Source organism: Bos taurus, chromosome 18 (assembly GCF_002263795.3).
Source record: "Bos taurus isolate L1 Dominette 01449 registration number 42190680 breed Hereford chromosome 18, ARS-UCD2.0, whole genome shotgun sequence".
NCBI lineage: Eukaryota > Metazoa > Chordata > Mammalia > Artiodactyla > Bovidae > Bos > Bos taurus.
Genome location: NC_037345.1, coordinates 48,400,708 through 48,428,357, shown reverse-complemented (window position 1 = coordinate 48,428,357; position 27,650 = coordinate 48,400,708). Strand labels below are relative to the sequence as shown.

Here is a 27,650-nt window from a genome sequence, read left to right as displayed (position 1 = left end):
GTGAAACCACAGGGCTGGGTTTTTAACGTCTGTAGCTATCTCGAGAAACAAAACACTTTATTGTCTCTTGCTATACTGAGTTAATTTGACCTATAGGTAGCAATCTCTGTATAAAAGGGAAGAGTTAAAAAAAGAAAAATTTAAAAAAGGTCTCCCTGTGTTTAGCCGCATTTTTTCGGGGCAGGGTCCTTCTCCTGTGTTGTATCCGGAGGCCTGGACCACTGCCTGGCACACAGCATGTGGACACCTAGCTTGGGAAGTGTTTGCACAAAATGGGATGAATTCTGTCCCAACAACGTCTCTCCCACTCTCCACTGACAGTGATGTCTCCCCTCCTGAAAAGCATCCTCTTTGTGTTTCGTATCTGGCAGGCACTGAGGCAGAAGTCAGCCAGGACAGCTGGCTGACCCACTGGGTCTGGGGAAGGACGGCTTATGACCTTCCAGAGCACATGGCTTACACGGGGCCTGCAGAGGGACTTCCTTCCCAGAGGAGCTGAGGGTGAGCAATCTTTTTACCCTTAACACCAAGCTGCTCCACAGGAGGCACTCAAGTAAGTGGGTGAACAGACAGGTGGCAGGTCCATCTGACCTGCCTGATGGACTGGCTAGTAAGTAATCTATGCAGCACAGATACACTGCTCCGATAAACATACGTTTACACTCTGTAATACTCTGTAATATATGTTATCGGAGCACCTGTATCTGTTCCACATGCTAGGAATACACACAGCAAGAGACACAGGTGAGTCTACTCTCAGGCCCTCACAGTGTCACGGGAGGGTGGAAAGATCAAAACACGGGTAGAGCTAACAGGAGAAAAGGAGGTGACAGGCGCACCCCTAAGGCAGAGACCCAGCCTGGGCGGGACGGCTTGAGTGTGACTTGCTGAAATGGTGGTGGAGAGCTGCAGATCTCAGGAACCAGGAGGGGCTGCGTGGGAACCCGGTGAGGGAAACAGAGCTCTGCAGGTAGGAAAGAGTGTGGTGCAGAGGCAGCTGGCGTGCCTGAGCACAGCAAAGCGAGCGGGGGGAGGCGGAGACAGACAAGGCTGGGGAAGGAACAACAGACCCCCAGGGCCCCGGGGCTTCCAGACTTGGGATATGGATCAAGATTTCAAGCAGGGCATTTTCTGTCTCCCACGAGGAGATGGGATGGCGGGGGGCGGGGGCGGTTATCGTTGCTCAGGCTTCAGGACGGGCGCTGGGGCCACACTGGTTCCGCTGCTGCACAGGGACAGCGAGGCTGCTTCAGGGGAGCCGGTGGGACCTCAGGGCTTCCTGAGATGAAAAGCCACAACCCGGGCCTTTCCGGGCTCCACTGCGGTAAAGAGCATAAGGGCTGCCTGTTTACCTTTCACATCCGGCCCCGGAGGCCCTGCCCGGGTGGAAAGCTTCCCAGAGGGAAGGACACATGGAGCGCTCTGCAGGATACACAATGCCGCAGGGAGCCTCCCTGAGGCCCGCGGGGCCCCCTTGGCCCACTCGCAGGACACCGAGGCAGTAAGCACGTGGTCCTCCTGGCTTTGCTTTCTCGCCCAGAGTCCGCCCATAAACCACGGGGCTCCACCCTCCACCCTGGGCCTGAGACTATTAAGGATGAGCAAGACACTGCTGCCCCTTTCTAGGATCCTTACTTCCCAAGCCCCCTTCAATGCTTAACACATCCATATCCAGCAACTGAACTTGTTCGATCTCTGAGTCCATCTTCAAAGAGCAGGGGTGCGGGGGGGCGGGGGGGCTCAAGAGGAAGAAGATATAAATATATAAGATTATGACTGATTCGCAATGTTGTATGGCAGAAACCAACACAACACTGTAAAGCAATCATCCTCCAATTAAATTAAAGGCCTCATCTAGATAAAAAAAATTTTAAGTCGGACAATGAATATTAGTGGGAAAAAAAACACTAAAACAAAGAGCAGCTGGCTTCACACTGGAGACCATAAGAAGCGCTATCATCCTAATTCTCTGGCTGCTGTTTCCGAGTTGAAGAAAGGTTCCCGGCACCCCCCACCCCAACCCATCACTCCTGGTAGGACTCTAGATCCCACAGGAAGAGACCTCTCGAAGACTCCGTCCTAACTGCCCACCCCAGGAGACAGAGTCTAAGCAGAAGAGCCGCCATCTCTGCACCTCGGCAAACATGCCCCACCCCATCGCTTTACTGAATCCTGACCCTGAGGTCAACACATCACTGGCTCCATTCTGTAGACGAGGAAACTGGAGCTACCTTGCCCAAGGTCCAGCCAGCAGTAAGTACAGCACCAGGGTCAGCATCTGAGCCTTACTCTGGCTCCATGGCCTGTGTTTATGAGACGCCATGTCTACAGGGCAGGGGTGCCGGGGAGCACACGTGGGCCCAGCTTTGGCCTCTCCATGCACCGCAGGAGTCCCTGCGTCCTGGCCTTGCTCTCTCCCTGCTGTGAGGCCTCTTGATTGAGTGATGAAGAGCTGGGTCCATCCAGCTGACCTTTTATCACCAAACCCTCTGGTGGCAGCTGCAACCTCTGCCCAGCACCTCATCAGCCAAAGTGCGCCCGATAGCAGGGTGGACTTGAGCCCTCGAGGGCTGGAGGCCTCGCTGTTGGCCAGAAGAAACGCAGCTGGAGGCGTTCACAAAAGATCCTCCTCTCTTAAGAGGTATTTCTGGGCTTATTAAAAAGCAACAAAGTGGAGAAGGCAACGCACAAGTCAGGCTGGCTGTACCCTCACCCTGTGCTTTTCAGGCCACGATTAATTCTTTGGCTGGTTTCAGACCTTCGTTTTCAAAGATATCTAGTTTGTGCTTGTCTGCAAAGGAATGTAGCTGGGCACCTCCCACCAGCAACACAGAAAACAACTCCTCCTGCCATCACCTGTTCTCTGAGGCCAGGCCATATATAGGCAGACGGCACCCAGAAGGTTTGGCTGGGGAGCTACATCAACTCTCCAGCTCTGAGCCACCATTCAGACAAGTTTCGCCAGACGTGTGGGGCTTGGCTCCCACCCAAGACGCCACGGTCAAGGTGAAACGCACAGCTCTGGGCTACTGAAGCTGGGACGTCACCAACCTTGTCCTGCAACCTGCACGACCCACGTCGTAGGTGACTTGATGCCCTCGCCTGCCTCAAGTCCAGGGATCACCAGGAGCCCCTGATTCATATCACCAGGAGCGTAAAGTCACAGAGAGGAGAGAACCAATCCCTCAGCCCTGATGGGGGAGAAATCACCTCGAAGGAGAAGGGTACGGTTTGATTCCTGGTTCTGTCGTATATCGGCTAAATGACCCTGGGCAAATCACGTAACTTCTCTGAACCCCAGTCTCCTCATCCATAAGGTGGGATAAAAACAGGCTGCTGCAAAGTTTTGTTTTGGCTGTGAGGCACAGCTGGCAGATCTTAGTTCCCCGAGCAAGGATCGAACCTATGCCCTTGGCAGTGAAAGCACAGAGTCCTAACCACTGGACCGCCAGGCAATTCCCAAGGACTATATTTTAAAGTGCTATGTGCTTTATGAGCTGTCGCAGGATCTGTCCCAGCATCAAAAAAGAACACGCTTCCATGGCGTTCCACTTGACTGGGAGCCCCAGGAGGGCAGGGGTGGTTCTGTTTTATTTTTACGCAGCTACATAACGCAGTGCCCCAAACACTGACTTCTTTAGTCGCCTAAGGACTGTAGCCTGCCAGGTCCCTCGGTCCATGGGATTTCCCAGGCAAGAATACTGCAGTGGGATGCCATTTCCTTCTCCAGGGGATCTTCCCGACCCAGGGATCAAACAGGTGGATTCTTTACCACCAAGCGGCACCTGGGAAGCCTTGTGACCCCATGGACTGTAGCCAAAACAGTGACTGCCGTCAAGGAAATTTTGGTGCAACCAATGCTTTTTCGTTCATTTAGAAGAAAACCCAAGATCCTCACTGGAGGCATGTTCTGGTGGCTGTCACCTTTCTGTGAGGCTCTTACCTCACACCACCCTCCCTGCTGGGCCCCACTGCCCTGGGCTCACTCTCTCTCCTCCCATGCTTCTCAGGTCCTCCTGCCCAGGACACTCTTCTCCCAGGGTGGCTCCTGCCCAATCCACGGCACTCTCCTAAAGGGCTCTGCTCTTTTCCTTCAAAACGAGGATCACCACTTGGAATACTGTACGTTTGGCATTTTTATTGTTTTGCTGCTGTTTAATGCCTATCTTCCCCATTGGACAGGAGCTCCACGAGGACAGAAAGGACTATCTCGCTCACCTCTCTTCACCCAGTACCTTGTTTATGGCACAAGCTGGAGAGATGCTCAGTAAAGGCTGCAAGGGTGGATGACGCCACCTCCTTCATCAATCGTGCTGGGGTCGATTACTTAAAACTGGCGTTGAGAGCGTCTCCTCCTTATCTGCTTGACCTCCCTTCCCCTCCATAATTCATCTCCTTCTTCCTGCATTCATTCCAAATCCACCAAAAAAGATACACATCAAAGAAACCAAACAGAGCCTCATGTAACAAACACTCCTGGGTGGCCTGTATGGCTGGCAGTGAAGCCCACTGATGAGAACCCCTACCGACTTGCTCTCTATCCTAAAGCACCTTGGGCTGCCGACTGGTGGAAAGCCGGAAACTTTTTCAGCCCAGGCCCTGAGGTATGGCAAGAGCCCACTGGAATAACACGGCAGACCAGCCGAGGTGATAAGGTCTTCTCCACCCAGCCGTGTTCCTGGGTGGGAAGCCCGTATCCTTGAAGAGAGAGAGAATTTCCATCCACCGGACAGGCAGGGAGCAATGCAAAGCATTACAACCATTTTTCCTCCAGCTATTTCGAGGCACACAAATAACATCTAAGGACTCAAGGCCAGCTTGAGAAAACAATCGAGCCAGGAAGTACTCAGACCAGAGAGGAGGTAACGGAGCCCAAAAAAGTTAAAGTTGAGGGCAATGCCTTTATGGGGAGTTTCCTGGCCTTTCCCAGCCAGACAGATGCAAAGCTTTCCCAAATGCAAAGCTTGATAAGGATCTTTTTTTCTGTGGGGCCATTAATCCAATAAACAGGGGACTTAATTAGAGCTTAGGGAAAAAACTGCATGAATTTTCCAGGGATAAGTGTCAATTTTTTTTTTAAGTTAGATTTATTATTGCACACCTATGTCCCATTTTTCTGAAATCCGTCAACTCTCTCATCAGTGACTAGTGCTGTGTTCTGGCTTTTCTATCTACACAGATCTTAGAATTGATCTCTTTCACAAAACCCGGGCTGCCAAGACCTTCCAGAAGTCAAATTTAGCTGAACAATCCTAAATGAGTATTTCTGTACGACTGCCACTGGGCTGCAAAGTTTGAATTGGCAGTTAATTCTGAAGGTCGGCATTGTCCACCAGGTCATTGTGTGCGAGAATAGCTGCCTTTGTATGAATGTTGTTTGGAGCCTTCTAAAACAAAAACAAATGAAAAACAAAAAACAACTTTCCACTATTTTTGTTCACAGAAATGTGGAGCCAGATCCTAAAAATCCATATATGGTGAGAGGAATTTTGAGGAGCCGATCCTTTTATCTACAGTAATGGGGAAAAGAGTCCAGAGAGGGGAAACCAGACAGGGCAAGCCCTCTTTTTTAACCACCATTCATTTCAACCACCTTTTATCAGAGCTGTCACCACCAAGGAGCAAAAGAAAATGGATTTTCTCCTTCCCGGTAAGAGGATTAGCAGCAGCAATCCAGTTGAGAGGAAAGAAGGAACTAAAGGAGAGAGAGGAAAATGAGGCCGTGCAGACGTTCGAGGTCAGAGGTCACAAATCCCTAGCTCTGGGGGCCCGTTTCATATGGCCTCCAGGTTTGGGGGCTCGTATTTTAAACTGAATGAACTGCCCTGTAAAACTCTGGATTTCCAAACTTCTGGAAAATGAAGTTCCAGGCCCACAATCAGCGGAAACTGAGTGGTGGCAGCCCTGGTCCCCACCCAAGCTCCTCCACTGGTTTTTGTCACCTGCCCTTCGATAACCCAGACAGCAGTCTCTCCGCTCCAGAAGAAAACCAGGAGCACTCACATCCCGCCCCCCGCCGCCCCCAGTGGCCCAGAAGACAGGGCCACCCACCCGGAGGGACACCCTACATGGCCCAACAGAGCCAGCCCCGTCCTGCCCCTCAAAGAGGACCAGAGCAAAGCTGCCCTGACTCCGCTCCCAGCCTCCTCTGACCACCCCCCTCAAGTCCCAGCATCTTCTATGCACCACAAACAGCCTGAAACTCCGGGTGGGGTAGAGGGTGTGGAAACCCCACATTTCCTGGGAGATCTAGAACACACGCTTTCCAGGCCCCAAATGATGGGGCTGGGAGGCTGAGATGGGTGACACGCAAGAGAAAGGTAAGGTCAGGAAGACATTAGGAACGCCAGACACACTGGCTCCGAGGGGCCCTGGAGGAACAATCCCCTTCAGCTGCCAACACTTTCCAGTTGGTGCTAAGAGTGAACAGCTATTTCCACAAAAGATCAGGAAAGCACTGAAGTTTTCCATATACGTTGGAGATTTTTTGGCTGGGCTGCACTTATTACCTCTCCCTCCTCCTCTCAACTCCTGCTTCGAGACACCTAACGAGCAAGGGAGCCAGCAACCCAAAAGAGGATTTTCACCACAGTGTCCCCAAAGGACAAAATCCCGGGGCTCCGCCCATGCAGCGTCAACCTGCCCTTCGAAAAGCAAGCAGCGCTAACCTCACCAACTTCCTGAGGCCACAGTGGGCTCAGCTTCCTGGCAGTTACCACAAGAACGTGGCTCTAAGCGCACAAGTCAGCTCCGGAATGGAGCTGTAGCTCGAGCCATCCAAAGGCAACCATCTCCCCAGGCACTGGTGTGGTCGGCCACCAGCCCCATCACCAGCTTCTCCCCAGCTGCCTCATACATATCCTCCATCTGGGCAAAAGCAACAGGCCTGCAGCTTCCAGACCTGTCCCCTATCCACCCACTTCGGACCGGACTAGGCCACTGAAGCTTTTCCCACATAGATGTTCTAGAAACGCCACTACTAGGGGAATGCCTGCCAACTCTGGTTTCCTTGGCCAGCAGGGGCCTCCTTCTTGCCTAGATCTGTTGGCCGTTTCTAGCAATGTGTCCCACTTCAGGACAGTTCCAGGAAAAGCAGGATCCCAAGGTGACTCCTCAGCCCTGGGAAACTTACAAAACCACACACCAAGAACCAGACATTCAGGACTCAGCTGGTAGTGGGTTTCTAAGGGAGGCAGCCGGAACACCTGAGCTCCAAGACACGTAGGGTTTGTTGGGAAGACGCTTTCTGAACCCAAGGAGGCAATGTCAGCGGGCCTATAGACTGCAAACTCATTCTACCTATGGCCCACCTTCCCCTCCACGATGGACCTGCTATGAGGCTGCGAATTAGGCTGGTTTTCTTCCCTGCTGTATCTCTAAACCTAACCCTGTGAGTGTCTGGGTAAATGTTAGTTGAGTGAGGAGGAAAAAAAAAAAAAAGAACACTAAGCGATTACAGGATGTGAACCACAGGAAACTTACAGCTATCTTATTCAATCCTCAAACTTCCTTCTAAAGCTGTTAGGATGTTTTTGAAGGAGGGGAGGGTGCGGGGTGGGGGCGGGGGCCACTCTGAACTGTATCCTGATCCTGCATTAGTATTTCAGAGGTTTTAGCCAGAGACTGAACTGGGCAAAGCATGAAACTAGACACAGCATTACAACCCCTGGGTTGTTTGAAATTCTAAGGAACAGGCACCTCAAAAGACATAACCCTCCTTAGCCCAGGCCTAGATCTCCTGATGACTGCCTTGTGCCATATAAATAGTAAGCCGGCTGGCATATTTTGCATTAACGTCTTCACGCAGGGCTGGTTCGAGTTTATTTTTGTTGCTTTCATTTGAAGACTCTGTTTATGCCTCTCTGTTAGACTTCCGGCCAGCAGAAAAAAATGACAAGATGCAAAGCTTTGTCCTTTTTTTCATAGATGCTCCAGACACTTCCTGGAGGTACATGGGAAGGTTAGCGGCTCATAGATGCCCACTTGCTGGCATTGGGTGGTTTTCCGAAATGGTTTTTGTGGCAGAAGCAGATATGGTAATCTAGTCCCGTGTCTCCATTTCCACACTCAGCGATGGAGACTCTCCTCCCGAGAAAAGCAGTAGCAAGCATTTACCTGGTGTCTAACTTCCTGCCTTGTGGGCCACAAATCCCAGAGTGTAACAGCCAGTTACCCAAGAAAGCACAGAACGAGGAATGGCTCAGAAAAGGCTGTTTCTGAAAAAGCAACAGCATTTTAAGGAGCAAACATAGTAACAGAGAATTTTCTTAAATTTGGAAAAATAAGGAAGTTGAACCTAGCTCAGAATATTCCAAAGACCTCCCCCCACCTGTGATTTCTCTCCCACCCAGATTTTCAGTTGACTTGCCTCTTCTAGACAACACACACACAAACACACTTTCTAATCTCACCAGCCCTCCTCCCCCAAGGCCAGGCTTGGCGGTGACAGCTTCGAACAATGACATCACCCAGGTCTGCCTCCTTGGCAGGGTCACCAATATTGTTTGCAGTGAATTTCCTGTAAAGGCTCTTTCGGCAGGAAACTAGTCCTGTGCCTTGAGTCCTCCGCCTGTTCTAAGCCATCCTGTCAATTCAAAACAAAGGCTTTTTTGTGTTTTTCCCTTTAATAAAAAAAATAAAATAAAATAGAACCTCCCTGCACTTTTAATGAGCACCTTAATTACAGCAAAAGAATTAGATGTATTTACGGATAACCTCATGCCTACTGATAATTAGCCATTTGAAAGGCCTGGCACATCCTTAGGCCTGGTTCCTTCTTCATCCCCTCCCTGAAGCGTTCAGGTTAATTACTAAGCTTGACCTTCCCAAACAAGCAGGTCTGGCTCAGCCAGTCCCCCTCCCTGGGGCTCCCCCGCGGAGAGGGGTTTGTCCCTCCTTCCATGGAGAAAAGGGAGAATGGAAAGGGTTGGTGTGCCCCGGGATAATGATGTAGGAGGGGTGACAGGTTTTGGGGGAGGGGGACCACTCTAAGTGTCGACAAGTTTTCATTAACGCCAGGGCTAATTTAACTCTGGCACAGTGGAGGGGAAGAAAACTGCTCATCTCAGAGGCAGAAAGGGTTAGGATCTGCAGAGTCCCAGTTGCAAAGGAGGGGAGGTGTCTCCGAGCACACGTGTTGTCCCCGCCCCACCCCAGGCCTGCGAGTCCCAACTGGAGGTGCAGCTGATGTTACTTTGCTCTCACTTCAGCGTGTGAGCAGGGTGCCAACCACTTGATTTGGAAAGTGCAAACCAGGTGGCCCTCCCGCAGGGTCCCGCCTGCGGGCCGGCAATGGGCAGCTCTTGAAAACGGGCCCCACTCCCACCTCCCACCAGTGGGTTGTTGCTCCCGTTGTAACATTTTCCAAATTTGCTGCGGGCCTGCGCCCTGTTAGGCGAGAGGCTGGGAGGCGGACATTCTCCTCATTCTTTTTCCTTATTAGGTTGTGGATTTGATTGCTTTTGGGGGGGATAGGGGCTAAGTTGAGGAATGGCATCAGGAAGTGACCTCGGGAAGGGGAGGGGGGTGGCAGGAGGCAGGCGGAAAAGAGGATGGAGCTGGCCGTGAGAAGTGCTTGGGGGAAGGAGGCGGGAGCGCTCCTCTAAGCCCTCTAGAACAGGCGTCCCCAACCTCTGGGATCTGATGCCTGATGATCTGAGGTGGAGTTGACGTATTAATAATAATAATAAAAATAGAGTGCGCAATAAATGTAACGTGTTTGAATCATCCCGAAACCATCCCCCCTCCCCGGTCTGTGGAAAAACTGTCTTCCAAGAAACCGGTCCTTGGGGTCCAAAAGGTTGGGGACCGCTGCTCTAGAAGGCCCAACATTCTGGACCAGCAGCTGAGCAAGGCTCCTGTCTGACTGCACTTTGGGGCGGTTATTTTGGGGCTTATCAGTGGGAGGCCATTCTTCTTTCTGCTTGATCACCAGTTGAAAGAAGGTGGCCTGACTGGCTGGAGGTTGTTTCTAACTTGAGTTGATAAGGATTTTTTTTTTTTTTTTTTGCTTTGTGGGGAAGGGGACAGGGAAAGAAGAGGACCTGAGAAAGAGCCCCTAGGCTGACCCTAAACTTAGTAACAAGCTGACTTACAAAAAAAGCCTTGCCAGCCCTGCCTGTGGCTCACGCAGACACAAAATTGTTTAGGGCTGGCAACTCAGAAACACGGAGCGACGTCCCGGGTAATGAGGCCCAGATGGACACAGAGGCTGGGGACAGGGCTTCGTCATGTCACTTGCGTCTCGCATTCCAGTTGCCCCTTGACAGTGGATGCTGCTTTGAAGTCCCTGGCTGGGTTCAGGGTTCAGAGCTCCCTGGGGGAGGGCTTTAGGAAAGGGGATACATTACATTTTGGTTTTCCACTGAGCTGCATGTTTCAGCAGACCCTTCCAACTCCTTTGAAGAGGAGATGCCAGCAGCAAACCCCACCTGGATGTAGGATGGTGAGCTGCCGAAAGAATTCTGAGAAGCTACATGAATTAGGACTGACAAGGTGCCAGGCACTGTGCCAAGCGCTTCAGACACACTCTTTCTCTTATTCAATCTTAGAATCATCCTGTGAGGTAGGATGGTGGCCCTTTTCAAAGGAGGACACAGGCTTAAGCCAGCCCACAGCCACGCAACCAGTAGGTGGAGGAGTCGGGTACTGAGCCCAGTTCTATCCCCCTCTGAAGGCTCTGCTCTGACCCTCTTCCCACCCCACACCTCTCACTGCCTCCTGCTTCTGTCGCCAGAAGCGCCCTCGCACAGGAGCAGCAGTGCTCTCGACACCCCCTCCCGGGTTGCAGCTGCTGGAGACAGGAGACAGCCTGGATCCCAGTGACATCTGAGCTGCCTCCTGGCGTCTGGTGGGCGGGCTGGGTGCTATCGGCTCACCCACCCACCAGCTCACCCACTGGCTGAGCGGGCATCTCTTTCCAGAGCCTGGGTTCCTGCAACAAACTTTCTGTTCCTGAATACTCTGCAACATCTCCTCCTCCCCAAAACCTCTCCCCAAGTGTGGGTAGAGCAATGTAGATTCCCTACTACAAATGAGTGAGCCCCTATTCTCTCCTGGAAGGAAGTCCACCTCCCTCCCCTCTTCTGCATTTGAAAAGCAGGGAAAGAGACACCTCTTAAGGACTAAGACAGACTCCTCCTGGAAACCATAAGGAAACAGGAACTGGCCATGCTAACAGCCTGCAGCTCTGACAGCAGAAGCAGTGCTTCAGGGCCCAGGCTACAGACTGGCTCATGACAGGTGACACCTGCCACCCTCACTGACCCCACCAAATCCTTCCACGGCCAACCTCCTGATCCCGAGTGAGATCGGAGAGATGGTTGCCAGGTTCTACTGGAGGATTTCAGCCACGATATGCACGAGCTGCGCTGTCGTGGCTCTCAAGCATCATCTGAAGGAAGGAAAAAGCCCAACCTGAAACCACACACATAGTCTAAGAAAGAGGCCTGGGCCAGCTACCCCAACCTTATCTCACAGTAAGGCCAGCGTGCCACTCGAATATGTCAATTTTGGGAAAGCAAATGAAGGGCACTGCAGTATTTGAGTCACACATTTGGCCCAAGAGCATCTGAACGAGGAGAGTTTGTTGGTTTTTCTTTTTTTTTTTTTTTAAACACACTTGAGTGTTTCCTGGGATGGGAACTCTTACTTTGCACAAGCCAGTTAAAGGCATTTATTTAAAGAAAAGAATAGCACCTGGAAGCTGAGCTGGCAGGCAAGAATAAACTCTTGAGGCAGAACACTTGGAGGCTACCCTCATGCCAGCAATAGTGTGTTTACTGTGGTGTGCCAAGCCAGCCAGCCCGCGGGACTCGACCCCATTCATTTCCGTGATCAGCACAGAACCGCTGTTCCCCACTTTGAGTGTCATCTGGACTAGAAGGCAGTGCCGAGCATCACCTACCCAGAGGTAAGGAACAAGGCTTGAAGAAACCCTGGGACAGAAGAGGTCAGGAGAAGGGGATGGTCCTCTGCTCCTCTTTCCTGAAGCCTGTGCTTATTCAGAAGGGACCGTCAGCAAGCTGAAAGCACATGCCTCAAAAGGAGTAGTCAGAGCTGAAGCCCCCTGGGGAGAAGGGTCTGGCCTGCCCCCTAGATCGCTGAAAGCCACAGGACCTGTGAGTAGATAGGGACTCAGAAGCTGGGGTCCTGCAATACAGAGGTTCAAACGCATGGATGGCTGAGACATACTGAACATGGTGCCTTGCCTCGAATGGGAAACTCCCCAAAGAGACGGCTCAGTGAGGGGAGGAACTGGTGGGACTGCTCACAAGAGACAGCTAAGGAAGGCTGTTCCAACTGCACATGCGGGATGGGATCCCCTAATGCCTGCCCCCAGACACCTGCCCGCCACCACACTCACCTCCTTTATGAAGGCTTCCATGACTGACCCCACCTGCCCTTATTCACCCTTCTCCTCTCCTGGGACACAGCTAGAGTGCTGTGGGCTTGTCTGTGGGCCGCTTGGTGTCCTCCTGAGGTCTCATGTGGCTCCGCTCTCGCCCCAGCTACCCTGCCAGCTCCTTGAGAGCACAGGCCAGGTCTCCGGTTTCTCTCATACCCCCAAAGGCTCGGCACAGAGCTCTGCTCTGCACAGGGGCCCAGTGAAGGCTGTTGAGGGCCCTGGCGGTCATGTTTCTACCTGAGCGCCGGACTCCAGGGCCCTTGAAGCCCCAACTCATGTTACACAAGATGCTGGTTGGCTATCAAAAGCAGACACGCTTCGGTCAGCGGCCCCTAACACTGCTACCTGAGTGAAATCATTCAAGAGACCTTCCAAGTCTCTACTGCATGGTGGAAAGAGACAGCCTCCTCCCTCAGAAAGCCCTTTCTATCTGTGGGGACAGCTTGGAGCAGGTTCACCTCAACATAAACGCATAAGAAGCCACCCACCCATCGTGGAAACTTACAGCCATCTCCCAATCACGGGGTATGAGTTCAATATAATTGGACCCGTTTTCCACTTGCCGTAGACATTCTTCCCACTCTGAATCAGTTTTATAAGGGGAAAGTTTTATTTTTATATTTAAGGGGATAAGGATAAAAACACACACCTTTATCTCCCCTCCTATACAGCTACTTAAAAGATTTAACAAGTTCACATGGATGTGCTGCCAGGAAAACGGAAACCTCGCCGTCTTCTTTCCAGCAGAAGCAGCAGGGCTGGCTGGGCCGTCACAGGCCACCTTCATGTTCACTTGCTCCTTTAAACTCTGTCAGAAGGGATGGTTTTTGCTGCTGGATCGCAGCTAGGGCAGGACAGAGAGAACTCCAGCCCAAGCTCACCTGATGGATACCGCATGATCCCTGAACTTAGCTTCCTGCCCGGCTGTTGTGTATGGAGTCAGGAGTGTCCATGGCTAGCCCCGAGTGCTGTCAGCGTTCCTCCCTTGCTGAGTCAAAGCCACACAACTAGTCTGACAAGGTGCGCCTTCCGACAGGGGAGCCACGGGCCGAATGCAAACTACGGGGTTCCTGGACCGGCCTCCAGCGGGGGACAGAAAGCTGGACGCCTGAGAATGAATCAGCCTGCAAGTCCGCCCCTCTTAACTAGAGGCGTCCTAGCTACAGCCCCGCCTGACCAGAGGAACCGACGGTGAAATACTGAGTAAACGAAAGAGGTTTACAGCGAAATGGAGGTGCCTAGAAGAGCCAGGTTAAAAAAATAAAAATAAAAAAATCGGGCTTCCTGGCTTCCCACTTCAAAGAGGGAGATACAACATTTTTACCAAAGATACCTTGTGAATCCAGCAGCCTCTTGATGAGCCAGAAGGGAGCTGGAATTTGATGGTGAGGAAAGAAGTTAAGCTCTCTGAGAAAGACACGACCAAGCCATATGAGAACACAGTGCCATAAAACTCCAGATTCAAAAGTTACCAAGGCTTTAATCAAACACAGGTGTCTACTAGAGCAGTGATCATGGAGATAATTGAAGCCTTTGTTTGGTTTAATGCTCCGTGGTCTGGGGTTCCCACTTTAGAAGTCAGGTCTGGTTTGGCCTGTCTAGGGGGCCTGAGGGGAAACCGTTGGCAGGGCCAGAAGTCTGGAAGCGTGAGGTTGCTGGCCTACCGGGGTCTAAGGAGGACTGCACTGACAGACCCTGGGCCCCATCACCACTTCCAACAAAGCTCCAAGAGAGCTGGCTCTGCCCACCTTCTCTATCGTACATGCCCTGCTCTGACCATCCTGAATTTTCTGTTGCTCAGGGCCGCCAAGCTTCCCTTCCCTCTGCTTGGAACAGCCGTCCCCCAGTGCTCTCCTGGCTCATTTATTCTCATCTCCTGTGACTGTTGCTGTTCAGTTGCTAAGTCGTGTCCGATTCTTTTGTGACCCCATGGACTATAGCCCGCCAGGCTCCTCTGTCCGTGGGAATCTCCAGGCAAGAACACTGGAGTGGGTTGCGATTTCCTTCTCCAGGGGATCTTCCCAACCCAGGGACTGAACCCAGGTCTTCTGCATCTCTTGCACTGGCTGGTAGATTCTTTACCACTGAGCCACCTTTCTCACCCTTTCAGTTCAGTTGCTCAGTCGTGTCCGACTCTTTGGGACCCCATCTCATCCCTTAGGGAACAGCTAAACTGTCAAGTCTTCAGAGATCTTCCTCTCAATCCGAAGTACCAGCATTGCCCTCCTCCCCTGACCGACCTCTCCCCAGGCTATTCCCAATCACCAGACTGTAGTGTAGTGTAGACATGGCTTGAAAGCCAGACCCCTTGGGTTCAAATCCTAGCTGTGTCACTTGGGCAAGTGGCTTCAACTTCAAAGGATTCATTTCCACACTTGTCCTGTAGAGGTGACAATACCTATCTCACAGGATTACATGAGTCAATCCACATAAAGCTCTTAGAATAATACCAAGCCGAGTCCTAGCTAGCTGCTATTATTATTATTAAATTCATAGGGCATAATCCCATCTGAAATTACCTTGTTTTATTTACGTGCTTGCTGTCTCCCCACCAGCCTGTGAGAGGATCAGGAACATAAAGAAATGAGTTGGGAGATGGTTCTCATTTGGTCATCTGATTTCCTTGGTGGCCAGGGGCCAATCCCAAAGTGGGGAACCAAGCTCCCCGAAGACCCTCAACTGCCCACACTCTGACGTAACTGAACCCACGAGGCCTGAACTGCGACTCACAAGTCTCATGTTTAAACAATGCTTGGAATGTTCGATAGGAACATAGACTTATTTTTAGGCAAGAAAGTTGTCTCCTAGGCTCACCCGGTGGCCCTGGAGCAGGCCGTATTTGGCAAGGCCGCCTCTGTGGCTGTTTATAAAGAGGCCCAGAACTTTCTCAAGTCTAAGGTAGCTGCGAAGAGAACTCAATGCGATGTGAGTAGCGAGTCTTGTATTTTTATGGTCAAAGCTGGTTCCCTTTGAATCTCTGGGGTGTTTCCATACGGCGGGTAGGAGCCCAGTGCCACTCCCTGACCTTCCACGGCTCTGGGCCATGATCCATCAATCAACCATTCTTGAAATGGTTCACTGCTCCAGCGGACTGAATTCTCTTCCATGGGTTGTCCCTGAGTCACTGAGTCAGTGAAAGTTACAAAAGGAAAGGGAAAACTTGCTTCCCAAAATGGTTAAGAAGGTTCCCCCGGGCCCAACTGGTCTAGGTATTTCCTCTCACTCCACCAGTACACTCGGTGCTGGGTGACTACAGGCCTAACATCTTGGAAAAACACATCTTGATACAGACCTTTCTAGACCTTTCTGTTTTACAGAAAGTCATATCCTACCAGACTTGGCCGCGTAGCTCCAGTGATCCCTCCTCCTCCCGCCCCCAACCCCACACAGGAAAAACTGCCTGACGATGCTGGTGATGTTTACCGGCTGGATACCTTCCAGGGCTGGTTAGCAGACAGCCTGTAAGAAGGGTTGATTCATCAGACTGCCCTCGAACTAGCCTGGCAAGCTGGCTGTTTCCAGACATTTTGAATTTTGAAATGCAGTTTATACTTCATAGGCCAGAACTGGAAGATCATACCAGCCTGTAAAATTTCTTTAAAAATCTGACTCTTCCCCACATAATCCATGCCAGCAACAGCCCAAGAGGCATTTAATATTTCCATCAGACACAAAGGTTTAATGTAAAGATACCCATTTCCTTAAAGAAAAGAGAGCGGGGGAAAGAGGTGGGAGTAATGGGGGAGAAAAAGGTTTATTTACTGGCAGAGTTGGAGGAGGAAGGATGTGGCTTGTTTAAAAAAAAAATGTTATCATGGGATGAACTGTGCTTGGGATTTGCTGGAAACTTTAGAGTTCTTTTTAAATTTGTCAGTGTTTGCGAAAGCAGGCAAAAGATGCAGGCACATTTTGCCCTGCTGTTAAGAAGTCACATAGCTGAGATTCCAACTCTAAATGCCTAGAGAAAAAGCACTCGCCTCAGCCACAAAGCCAACAGCGGCTTTCACGTGTACTCTCCTCTCTCTCTTACAAATACACACACTCCTCATCGATAAAACAGACTGGGCTGACCCGTGCCCCAGAGAACAGAGGTCCCCCGACCCAGCACGGCCACCACGTACGTGGACACTTTCCTGGAGGCCGGCTGGCAGCACCACGTTTCTACCCAAGAGCCCACATTCCTCCACCGGTGCTGGCTCCAGTACACAGGCACATCTCTCAAGTACTAAGCAGTTGGGTTTCCATGATGATATCAACTAAAGACCTTTCACACACACCTTGACCGAGACTGATCAAAGCGCACCGACGTGTTGACGGTTGCACACGGGCATACCGAGGGTGCACACCGAGGCCGGTGACACTGACTGAAGCGCCAGCTTCCAGCACTGCCCGCGGTGCTTGGTAAAGGGAGGCCTGTTTTTTCAATAACACCAGCTGGAGACCCACAGAGTCTTGGTGTGACACCCCCTCAGGCAACCTCCCAGGGTGGCTCTGGTAGCTCACTTTCAGGCTTCCTCCTGTGGTGTTTTCCCTAACTTCGAACTAGCCTTCTCTGCCACCAAAATGAAATGTGTATGTAAAAAGAAAAAAAAGAAAGAAAAAAGGGGGGAAAAAAAAAAGAAGAAATGCATTTATTTGACTTCCTGCCACACCCCCATCCTGGATGGCTGTTAATTAAGACATTCTTGGAGCTGGAATCAGAGACTTTACTGGTCAGGAGGTAAGATATGGAAACTCTTCATCTTGGGCTCTTTGGAGGTTGAAAGACCAAATGCGTTCCCATCACACCTGGGGAACGAGAAGGAATGCGTACGGCCTGCCTTCCGCGCTGCCTCCCATCCACCTAGACTGCGGCTTCCACCCACTCTCACCAGCCCTCAGGGAGGGGGGAAAAGATGAAAAGAAAAACCCACTAGAAAGCCAGTAACAGACATCACTCAGCCCTACACCTTTTGCTGGGGGGGGGGACTTTAAAAAGCATAAAACAAACCACAATGTCTTCTTTATTCCTGCCCAAAGCTGAAGACACAAATTCTATTGTATTGCTGGTGTTCCAGCATCCCATTCAATCGTTTCAACACCATCGACGATATTTCCCGAGATGACTTCACTTGTGTTCTGTGGAGCAGAATCTGCCACTTACAGCTACTTCTGCCCATGTCCAGAGTTCCACTCGGAGACAGAATCTGTTCTGTTCTCTTAGTTGGAAGCAAAACATTGAAATCAGCCTTTCTTAACGCGGCAGGAGGGCACTGCTTTTCCTTTCCGAATTGAGGATGCAAATACCCAGATGGGGCAGCAGGGTGGTTCACAAGTAGAAGAGCAGCCAAACTTCAAGTGTGTTTGTGTAAGGAAGCTGGAGCCTTAAAAAGAGAAAGCAGGGCTTCCCTGGTGGCTCCGTGGTAAAGAATCTGCCTGCCAATGCAGGAGACACGGGTTCAATCCCTGGTCCAGGAAGATCCAACGTGACACGGAGTAACTAGGCCTATGGGTGCACCCCAACTATTGAGCTTGCGCTCTAGAGCCCGGGAACGGCAACTACTGAAGCCCATGCTCCCCAACAAGAGAAGCCACTGCGACGAGAAGCCTGCGTGCAGCAACTAGAGAGCGGCCCTTGCTTCCGCAACTAGAGCAAAGTCCACGCGGCAACAAGGGCCCGGTGCAGCCAAAAATAGATGAATAAATAAAATTTAAAAAAGAAAAAGCAATATGAGGAACAAGGGATAAACCCACAATTATTTTATTTAGAATGTGGCCTCGCTTTAAAAAAAAAAAAAAAACAAGAAACCATAATATTTGAATGCAGAGAAAAACCCACTGCCACTCAGTCCTGAGACGTGTTCATGGGTAGTGCGGTGGGAGGCCGGGCAGGCAGGACGGGCGGCATGTTCCTGGCTGAGTCACTCTGCCCTGCCACTCTCGGAATGTTGCCAGGGTCAAGTGAGATAACGTTTTTTCCACGCATGGCAAGCACACCATGGGAGATTTTAAGAGTTATCCACGCTCTCCACTGAAACTTGAATGACTTAGAGAAGGTTTCTCCCTTTGATTCTCTTGTCTACCTTCTGAATACATCAAAGAGAAAGTCTCTGCTCGGTTCTCTGGGTCTCTAACACCTCCCGGACACTTGCCCATCTCCTTCTGACAAAGGAGCAGGCCTCAGGCCTAGACCCTGTAGCTGGCTAGAACTTCACATCATTGTTTTCTTTCCAGCCTGTTTATTTGTGCAGTTTCCTTCTATTTATGGCCAGGGAAGCTGGGGTTTCCATTGGCAATACTCATATAAATTTCCCCAAAATTGACTTAGAAGAATATTATTAAGCATATAAAAGCAAACGCGGGCCATGGAAAAAATCACAAATGACTGAAGTTTAGGAAGTACGGAGCCAAGCACGATGCAGGGGATGAGGAGGGCCGCTCTGGCTGGAGAACCACTGTGCCTTCTTGGAAACACAGGATGGTCCTCACTCCTGGGGAAGCTGGGGCTCATCCCATCCCAGGAAGGCAGGAGCCAGTACAGAAACAGGTGGCAAACAGCAAATCCCAAGTTAAAGCTCAATTCACTTGCTTTTAGAGGCTACTTCAGTAAATTACATCTAAGGGAAAAAAGGCCTCTGGCCTCTTCTGGAGTAACTGCTGCTCAGACTAAAGAGATGGCAACCAAGTTACACCAACCGGCTTTCAAAGACTTTCCGCGGACATTCCAAGTTACTGCATCTGTTGTTTACGAGGGAAAGGGGAGGGGGAAGGACATGAAGGGCACAACACCAAGACAAATGTCTCTGGGGTTTTTATAAGCCCAGAGAGACTGCTACTTGGATTCTGATACGAGGACATGTTTGCCGGTTAAATGTATGCAGAGTTTTCCCTTTTCTGGTGGAGGCGGATCCTTCTCCTCCCAACCGGTCGGTTAATTTTTCCTCCCAATAAGATCACTCTTTAAACAGAGGCTGGACTTTTTATATGATTTCTGTTTTCGCTTGACTCACTGAACCTTATACTCCCTGATACCTGGGTCACTAACTAAAATGTAACTCATAAACCTTCCTGAAGAAAAGCAAGTGCTACTTGTGCCGCAGACGCTTTATAACAAATTCTGGTCTAGACGGGCAACACTGTAAAACTAAGTTTCCTTATAATTGCGCTTGAGGCTTTGATGTTTGGAAGTTGAACTTCATCCTGAAGGAGACTGATCTGGAGTTCTCAAACTACCGGGGACATAAAAGTCTTTCAAACCTCCCTGGATGACAGGATCTGTATCAAATCAAGTGGAAGCTTCCGCCCACCTTTTAGTAGGTCAGTGTTTCAGTTACCGCTGCCATTGAATTACCAACTTGCTCTCACTCACCTCCTATTTCCATGAAAAAAGAAGGGGGTGGGGGGCAGGGAGGAAGACTTAAAGTAACATGAGTGCTTTTGTTATTCTGTAAAATAAATACATAAAATAAAAGCCACAGAAGGGAAGTGACCAGACAGATGAAAACAGGGACATCACTAAGAGAAGGAAATAAGGATAAAGCTGGGAAAACCATTGATCTAGAACATTCCGAATGCCAGAGAAGAGATAAACATGCTGATTAATTCAGCCATTCAGAAAATTTGAATAAGCAAGTGACACTACAGCAAACAGCTGTTCCTTAATTATCTTTGCCCTTTCCCTCTCCTCCTCCCCCACAAAATAAAAGGGAATCCTTTAAAAAAAAAAAAAAAAAAAGAACAACCCTAAGTCTGGTCAAAGGCTTGTACAATTCCCGGCACATTATAAATCAATATGTCGAAAGCCAGAAGTGTTCATCTCAACCGTCTCAGAAATTCCCTGAGTCTTCCCAAATCGGTGCCTTTCTGGCTTCATTCTCTCTGCTGTCATCTGCTAGACCCGCGCTGCCAGCTAACTGTACTACTCACTCACTTAACTCTGTAAAAGGGGGCTGTCTGGCCAAACTCAGCCGTGACTGGAGTGTATGTTTAAACAGTAGAACTCCCCACCCCAGAGACTTGAGCCTGGAATCCAGCCTTGTCCCTGATCCTCTGACATCCGATTCAGAGGACATTTTGTGGGGCTGTCGTTGTTGAGGCTGTCGTGTGCGCTCAGTTGTGTCTGACTCTGTGACCCCATAGACTACAGCCAGCCAGACTCCCCTGTCCATGGAATTTTCTAGGCAAGAGAACTGGAGTGGGTTGCCATTTCCTACTCCAGAGGGTCTTCCGGACCCAGCGATCAAACCCACGTCCCTGGCATCTCCTGCACTGGCAGGCGGATTCTTTACCAACGATGCCACCGAGGAAGCCCTTTGGGGGTGCAAATCTACATTTTCACTGACCTCCTGGACTGCATCTCAGGAGTTAGACAGCACCAGCCGCACCTGGATGTTAAAACCCCATCCTCATTTCCAGGGTTGTTTTCCTCCAATACTTCTCACCAAACTTTTCCCATGAGGCAGCCTGCTCGAGGCCAGGCCGTCAGCTGCCATTAAATGGAACTATTTAGCACCAGTTCCAACTGCACAGTGAGTCAGCTCCCCACTGCCAAAGGAGCCTCCTGGCTGGACTCAGGGAGGGTGCTTCAAAAGGCAGAGGGCAATCCTGCCCATGCCCTAGAGCGCAGAGAATGAAATGAATTAGACGAGGCAGTAGGCGCCACTCCACGGCACCAACTGGATTGCAGCCCTTGGCTGAATGGCTGTGAGTGGCTGCAAGGGGCGCTGCGCTGCGGCCAACCTCCCTCACCTCACCTCTGAGGCAGGCATCAGGAAAGCCCTGTTTCTCGCTCTTTTAATTTTCACTGGAGTACGGCTGCTTTACAACGTTGTGTTAGCTTCTACTGTACAGAAAAATGAATCATTTTGTAAAGCGACTCCCTTTTGGACTTCCTTCCCATTCAGGTCACCACAGTGCATGAAGCAGAGTTCCCTGTGCTGTGCAGTAAGTTCCCATTAGTCATCTATTTTCTACATCGCACCAAGAGTGTATGTGTCGAGCCCAATCCCCCAACTCCTCCCACCCCTTCCCCCCTTGGTATCCACACATTAGTTCCCTTCGTCTGTGTCTCTATTTCCGAGAAAAGCCCTGTTCTTAAAACCTGGGGCAGGGGGGAGTGACCGAGGACAGAAGCTAGCAGCTGAGTGCCTTTCCCTACCCCTCTCCCAGGAAGGCAAACAATACCTGCCCCCCTTCTCACATTGGTGTGTGTGTGTGTGTGTGTTAATCGTTCAGTTGTGTCCGACTCTTTTCGACCCCATGGACTGTAGCCTGCCAAGTTCCTCTGTCCATGGAATTTTCCAGGCAAGAATACTGGAGTGGGTTACCATTTCCTTCTCCACCTCACATAGGTACAGTCTTTAATTCTAGATGACAACTGAGTCTGGGTTTTTTTTTTTTTTTTTGGTTTTGGTTTTCAGTAAGTAACTTATTCCATTTTTAAAAACTGCTAAGGATCTGCTAGTCTCAGCCAGTTCCTAAGAGGCAAGCAATTAAGAGTAATGGAACAAAATAACAGATGGCTACTTTGAGGTCTCTCTCATCAGCCTAAAAGGAAAAAAAAGAAAGAAAAACAACCCTACTTGGAGAAAAACAAGACACCATCAGAACGTTCAAATAATTAACTCAAATCCAATAGAGCCCAAGCCAAAGGTCAGGGTCTAAACACTGAGGCCCTGTGAGCAGTCAGGGATGTTTCCACGACCACGCCAGCTTAGCAAAGGAGGCAGTTCCTCTCGCTGCGATGAGAGCTTCGGGAGTGGCTACCAAGTGCCCTCACCTGTCCAGCAGAGCAAGGGTGGCAAGGCTACTCAAGCCTCTTTCAGAAACTGGGAGAGGGAGCTCTGGCCCAGAGCTATAATTGCTCAAGAATTTGCTCAAAGACCAGAACAGTCCTTCCCCCCACACCCCTGGAGAAAACATGTAGAGCCTTCCCAGATCAGAACTGTTGCATAACCTACTTATCAGGTAATGCCTTGGTTACAAGGGTCCCCAGAAGGGCTTCAGGTAGATGTGAGAACCACTGGGAACCACAGGCACCCTCTGCCTTGGGCCAAACCTTGCTTAATTCCTAGAAGAATTCAATTGCCACGCGCTTTAAGGGGCCTACAGCTGTCCTGGACACAGCCTTTTAGAGCGGGAGAGTACGCACAGCACACTCACAAGACTGCCACCCTCTCTGTGGTCTGTGGCTCAGCCCTAGAGGGGCAAGAAGGGCAATCCGTCACTTGCCAAAGTGGCAATGCCGGGCAGGAAAACCCAGTCTGGGGGGGATGGGGGTGGGGGTCCTCTTAGAAGGAAGAAAACAGCACAGACTCGTCTATACCTTTCCATTACTCCTTCTCCCATTTCAGAGAAGATGCCCGCCCCAAAATAGGTAGGCGCACAGCAGTGAAATGATATTCCCCCCAAAGTACAGTTGCGTGTAAATATTTGCTACACTTGTATAAAGTCGGACACGCTAGGATCTGGCCCGTCTTGAGAATCTAAAACAGCTGGTCTGAGAGGGGCTGTGAGCCACCCTTTCCTTCCACCGTGCCTGGTCCCTGAGGACGGGATGCGGGGGATGACACAACCGCAGCCAGGCCTGGGGATGCCAGTGAGTCCTGGTTCCTGCTCCAGCCTGAAGGGTGCCCTGGCCTCACCCAGCAGGCAAGGGAGACTATAACCACGGAGGAGCACACACCCTGACTCCCAGAAGGGAGTGGAAGCAAGCAGAGGGAGTCACTGTGGGAGGGGTAGGAGTCAGCAAGGGACAGGGAAGGAAGGTCCCTACTCCCCACCACCTGAGTCAAGAGACTCCACAGCTCATTCTCCCCCAGCACCGGGAGCTGGAGAAGGAGCCCAGGTTTTCTCAAAGAAACGACCCCATGGACCCTGCCTTGTTCCCTTCCCAACTTCCCAGGTCTCTGAGTAACTCTTAACCTTTTTCAACCCGGCATTGCCTCCGGCAGTAAATTATTGTTGAGACTGGAGGCTAGGTCTCTCCCCTCAGAAAGAATTTTTATGTCAGATTATCTCAACCTGCCCACCCGGAGGTAGGTGGGGCAACAGATAAGGACATCTCCACAGAGCTGCCACCCCCCCCCCCACCACCGCCCCCACCCCCCACCCAACTACCGATGAGGAAATTCAAGCAGAGGTTGCTAATTTACCCCACGGTTAAGCCAGGCCCCACCCCAGGCTGCCTGGCACAGCTGTTCCTTTCACCCTTTCCCCGCCAGCCTGGGCTGCCTGCACGGAACCCCCAAAGCAAAAGCTCACACCCTCAAGAGGCTTCCAGCCACACTCAAACCCCTTGCTACTCTCCCAACACCATACACATCCACCCTTGTAGAATCACAGAAGGGACTCCCTCGACCCCTCCTCATTCCACAGATGACAGAACCACACAGATCAAGGGTCTTGCCCAAGGCCACATAACTGGTAATGAATCCAGAAAGAAAATTCAGGTGTGACGAACCTACCACATGCCTCTAATAGTAAGTACCTCCCACCCTCTTCACACACTTTGAAACAGCCCCCTCCCAAGACACACACCCACCTCAACACCTTCCTTTCTTTAGCTCTTCCTGCGCACGCTAAACCCTCTCTTCTAGCAGCTTGGAGCTCCCTGCTCTCTACCACCTTGGGTTATGTGCACACACGTACACCTATACACACACAGAGATACACACAGACACACACCCGACCCTCTCTGCACCTCCCACTCCTTTTGATCTCCCTTTCCCCACTGTGAGTCCCCCCAAATTGCCTCCACACCCCAACATGCCACCTGAAAACAGACCCTGCTTTAGAACGAGCTCCTCATCACCACCCCCAAAAGACAATTCTGGACACTCTCAGCCCCTCCTCCCCAAACAACTTGTTCTCCCTTCACAACACATAAACACACTCTCCAGTCCTGGGACGGCACCTCCAGAAGCCCTCACGCCCAAATTCCTCTCTCGGTCTATCCATCACACACTCCCTTTCTAATGAGACTTTCATTACTCCGCACACCTCCCTCCCACCATCCGCCATTCCGACCTTTCTCTCCCGCCTTTCTCACCTCATTCAGGCTACCTTTGCCTCCGGCAACACCAACCCTTTGCTGAGCTTTGTCTACGTTCCATCAATTCTTCAGAACCCCTTCTCAGAATACTCCAAATTCTCTCTATCCCCCTTCGGCCTCTCATCAAGGAGGCCTTGGCCTCACCAATACCTCTTCTATCTCCCAATCTTCTCCTCTTCCCTGTAGGATAGGGCACCCCTGATAATATTTCGCCCCTTCAAAACCTCTTATTCACAGCTCCCTGACTTTTCCCACCAGTGCCAGAGTCCAGACCTCCTTAGCAGCCTCCCCATCCTCACCCACCAAGCCCTGGGTCCCTTCACACCCACTTCCAGAATCTTCATCCCCTTTAGAATGAAAGGGGCTTCATCCCTGGGGGTCCCATAATTCCAACCCTCTTCAGAGGATTCTGTAATCCAAATAACGCCCTCCATACTCCAGCTCCTCCTCGGACTCCCCTGATGCCGAATTCTATCCTGACCCACACATTCCAGACTCCCCCTTTTCCCTCTGACCATCTCCAGTCCATCCTGACCCTTTCATCCCGCCTCAGACCCAATTCCGTTCTTGAGTCTCCTCCAATCATCTCGCGATTTCCCCTCATTCCCAGGCCAGACGCTCCAATTCCTGCCTCGGGCTCCCTGATTCCTAGTCTTAGATTTCCATATCCCCTACTAAGCCGCCAATTATTTTTTCAGACTCCCAATTCCCCGCTCAAGTTCTGCAACTCCTTTCCAGGACTCCAAACCCCTTCCCAGACCCGCCGATTCCTTCTCAGGACGCCCAGTTCTCACCACAGACCCTCCGATCCCGTCTCAGGGTCTCCAAGCCCCTTCCCGGCCTCCAGCCTCTCTCCGAAGCCCCCCTCCTCCAGCCCGTCCGGCCCAAGGGCCGCGCACCTTGCGCTGCTGCTTCTCCCAGGCCGGGTCCAACAGCAGGTCCCGGTCCCAGTCGTCCTCCTGGGCCATGTAGTCTCCCATGGTACCCCCGCCGCCAGCGCCATTGCTCCCGCTGCTGGGGCCGTACTGGTACGACTGGTTCGCCGCGTGGTAGTCCACCATTCCGCCGCCTCTCCCGAGCCCGTCCGCTCCAGCCTCTGCTCCCGCCCCTCTGCCCGAGCCACTGCCGCCGCCGCCGCCGCCGCTGCTTCAGCTGCTCCAAGCCCGCCCTCCGCCGGCGCCTGCGCACTGCCCGCCGCGCCTGCGCACCGCGCCGCCGCCGCCGCCGCCCTCCCGCGCGCGCGCCTCCTAACCCAAAAGACCCTGAGACTCCGCCTCGGGGCTTTCGGAGCCTGCGCAGAGCGCGCTTCTCCCCCGCCCTTCAGCTCGTGGACGAGCCGCGCCCCCTGTTCCCGCGTGAGCGCGCCCGGCCTCTGCGTGTGGGCGGGGCCAGATCGCGGATGATTCGTAAGGCGGGTCTCGCCGTCCTACTACGAAAACCCGCTCAGGCGTGGCATGTATCCCATTCAGCAAGAAAAATTCAACAAATATTTATTAAGCGCCTGCTGTGTGCGTTGCCACTTAAACGAAATAGATAAAACTCCCTGCCCTCGCGGAAGCTTCGAGTGACGGGAGACAACAAACAAAAAATTTTCAGTACATAATATATATGTTAATATATTCCAAGGGGATTAGTGTTATGGAGAAAAATCAAGCTGAAATGTAAATGGAGTAGTCAGGATAGGCTTTGCGGAGAAGGAGGACATTTGAACAAACACCGGCGGGATTCACGAAATGGACCTGGGAGTTAGACTGGAATAGCTACTGGCTGACTTGAAAGTTATCAATAGAAGGTTTTGTGGACTTATCTATCTTCATTCACTCAATAGACACTTATTGAGCAGCTACTGTGTGCCAGGCACTGTTCTCAGGTGCTGACGATACGGTTCTGAGCATAAGGGTGATCAGTTCTCAAGTTGCTAATGCGGGGGGTGGGGCACAGCAATAAATAAATAAATACAGATAAATGATATTGTCACATTAAGAGGTGTCTCGAGTGTAAATATCCAAAGCTGAGCCCCTGATCTTCCTCTCAAACCTGGTCACCCCATGATCATCCCTGTCCCAGAGAATGGCGCCTCCATCCTCCCAGCTTGCAGGCAACAGAACTTGCAGTTACCCCGTGTCCTCTTTCTCCTCGCACCCTACATCCAGTTCTTCAGGAAATCCTGTCAGTTCCATCTTCAAAGTATGTATGGAATCCACTCACTTCTCTCTCCCATGGCCACACCCTGGTCCTGCCCACCCTCTCCTGTCTTCACTCGGACCTCTGCCGCAGCCTCACCATCTCTCTGCTCCTCCACTCACCACCAACTCTCTTTCTCACAAGAAACCAGAAGGAGCCTGCAAACACCTGAATCAGGTCAAATCCCTCCCTTGCTTGCTCAGAACCTTCCCTTGGTGCCACACGTCAAAGTCAAGGAAAGGAGGAAAGGCTGCTGGGGCCTTCCTTGCCCTGACCCAGCCCAGCCCAGTTTTTTGTTTTTTTTCTGGCCCAGCTTTTGAAACCCCTGAGACTCCTGGGGTTTCAAACAAACCCACAAGGTCTTTTTTCCACATCCTGATCATGCTGGTCCTCATGTCTCTCCCAGCTCCCCTCCTACTCTCCCCTCCTTTCTGAACTTTCACCACGGTTGGGTCCAACTCTCTGCCATGCTATGGACTGTAGCACACCAGGATTCCCTGTTCTTCACTATCTCTCAGAGTTTGTTCAAACTCATGTCCATTGAGTCGGTGATACCATCCAACCATCTCATCCTGTCGCCCCCTTCTCCTTCTGCCCTCAGTCTTTCCCAGCACCTGGGTCTTTTCCAGTGAGTCAACTCTCCTCATCAGGTGGCCAAAGTATTGGAGCTTCAACTTCAGCATCAGTCCTTCCAATGAATATTCGGGATTGATTTCCTTGAGGATTGACTGATTTGATCTCCTTGCTGTCGAAGGAACTCTCAGTGAGAGTCTTCTCCAGCACCACGGTTCAAAAGCATCAATTCTTCAGCGCTCAGCCTTCTTTATGGTCCAACTCTCATATCCATACATGACTACTGGAAAAACCACAGCTTTGACTACATAGACCTTTGTTGGCAAAGTGATGTCTCTGCTTTTTAATACTCTGCCTAGGTTTGTCATAGCTTTCTTTCCAAGGAGCAAGGGTCTTTTAACTTTATGGCTGCAGTCACTGTCCACAGTGATACAGGAGCCCAGGAAAATAAAACCT

At 51.2% G+C, this 27,650-nt stretch overlaps 1 protein-coding gene across 6 annotated transcripts in view; it reads right to left on the bottom strand.

Moving 5' to 3' along the window:
• Positions 1-25,549, bottom strand: part of ACTN4 (actinin alpha 4) — a 73,878-nt gene extending 48,329 nt beyond the window's left edge. For 5 of the 6 annotated variants that reach the window (XM_024978283.2, XM_024978286.2, XM_024978284.2 and 2 more), the window contains exon 1: positions 25,337-25,549. In XM_024978283.2, the coding sequence (XP_024834051.1) occupies positions 25,337-25,498 (162 nt within the window). In that variant the 5' untranslated portion in view covers positions 25,499-25,549. 6 annotated transcript variants of the gene reach the window in all.
• Positions 25,550-27,650: the final 2,101 nt, after the last annotated feature.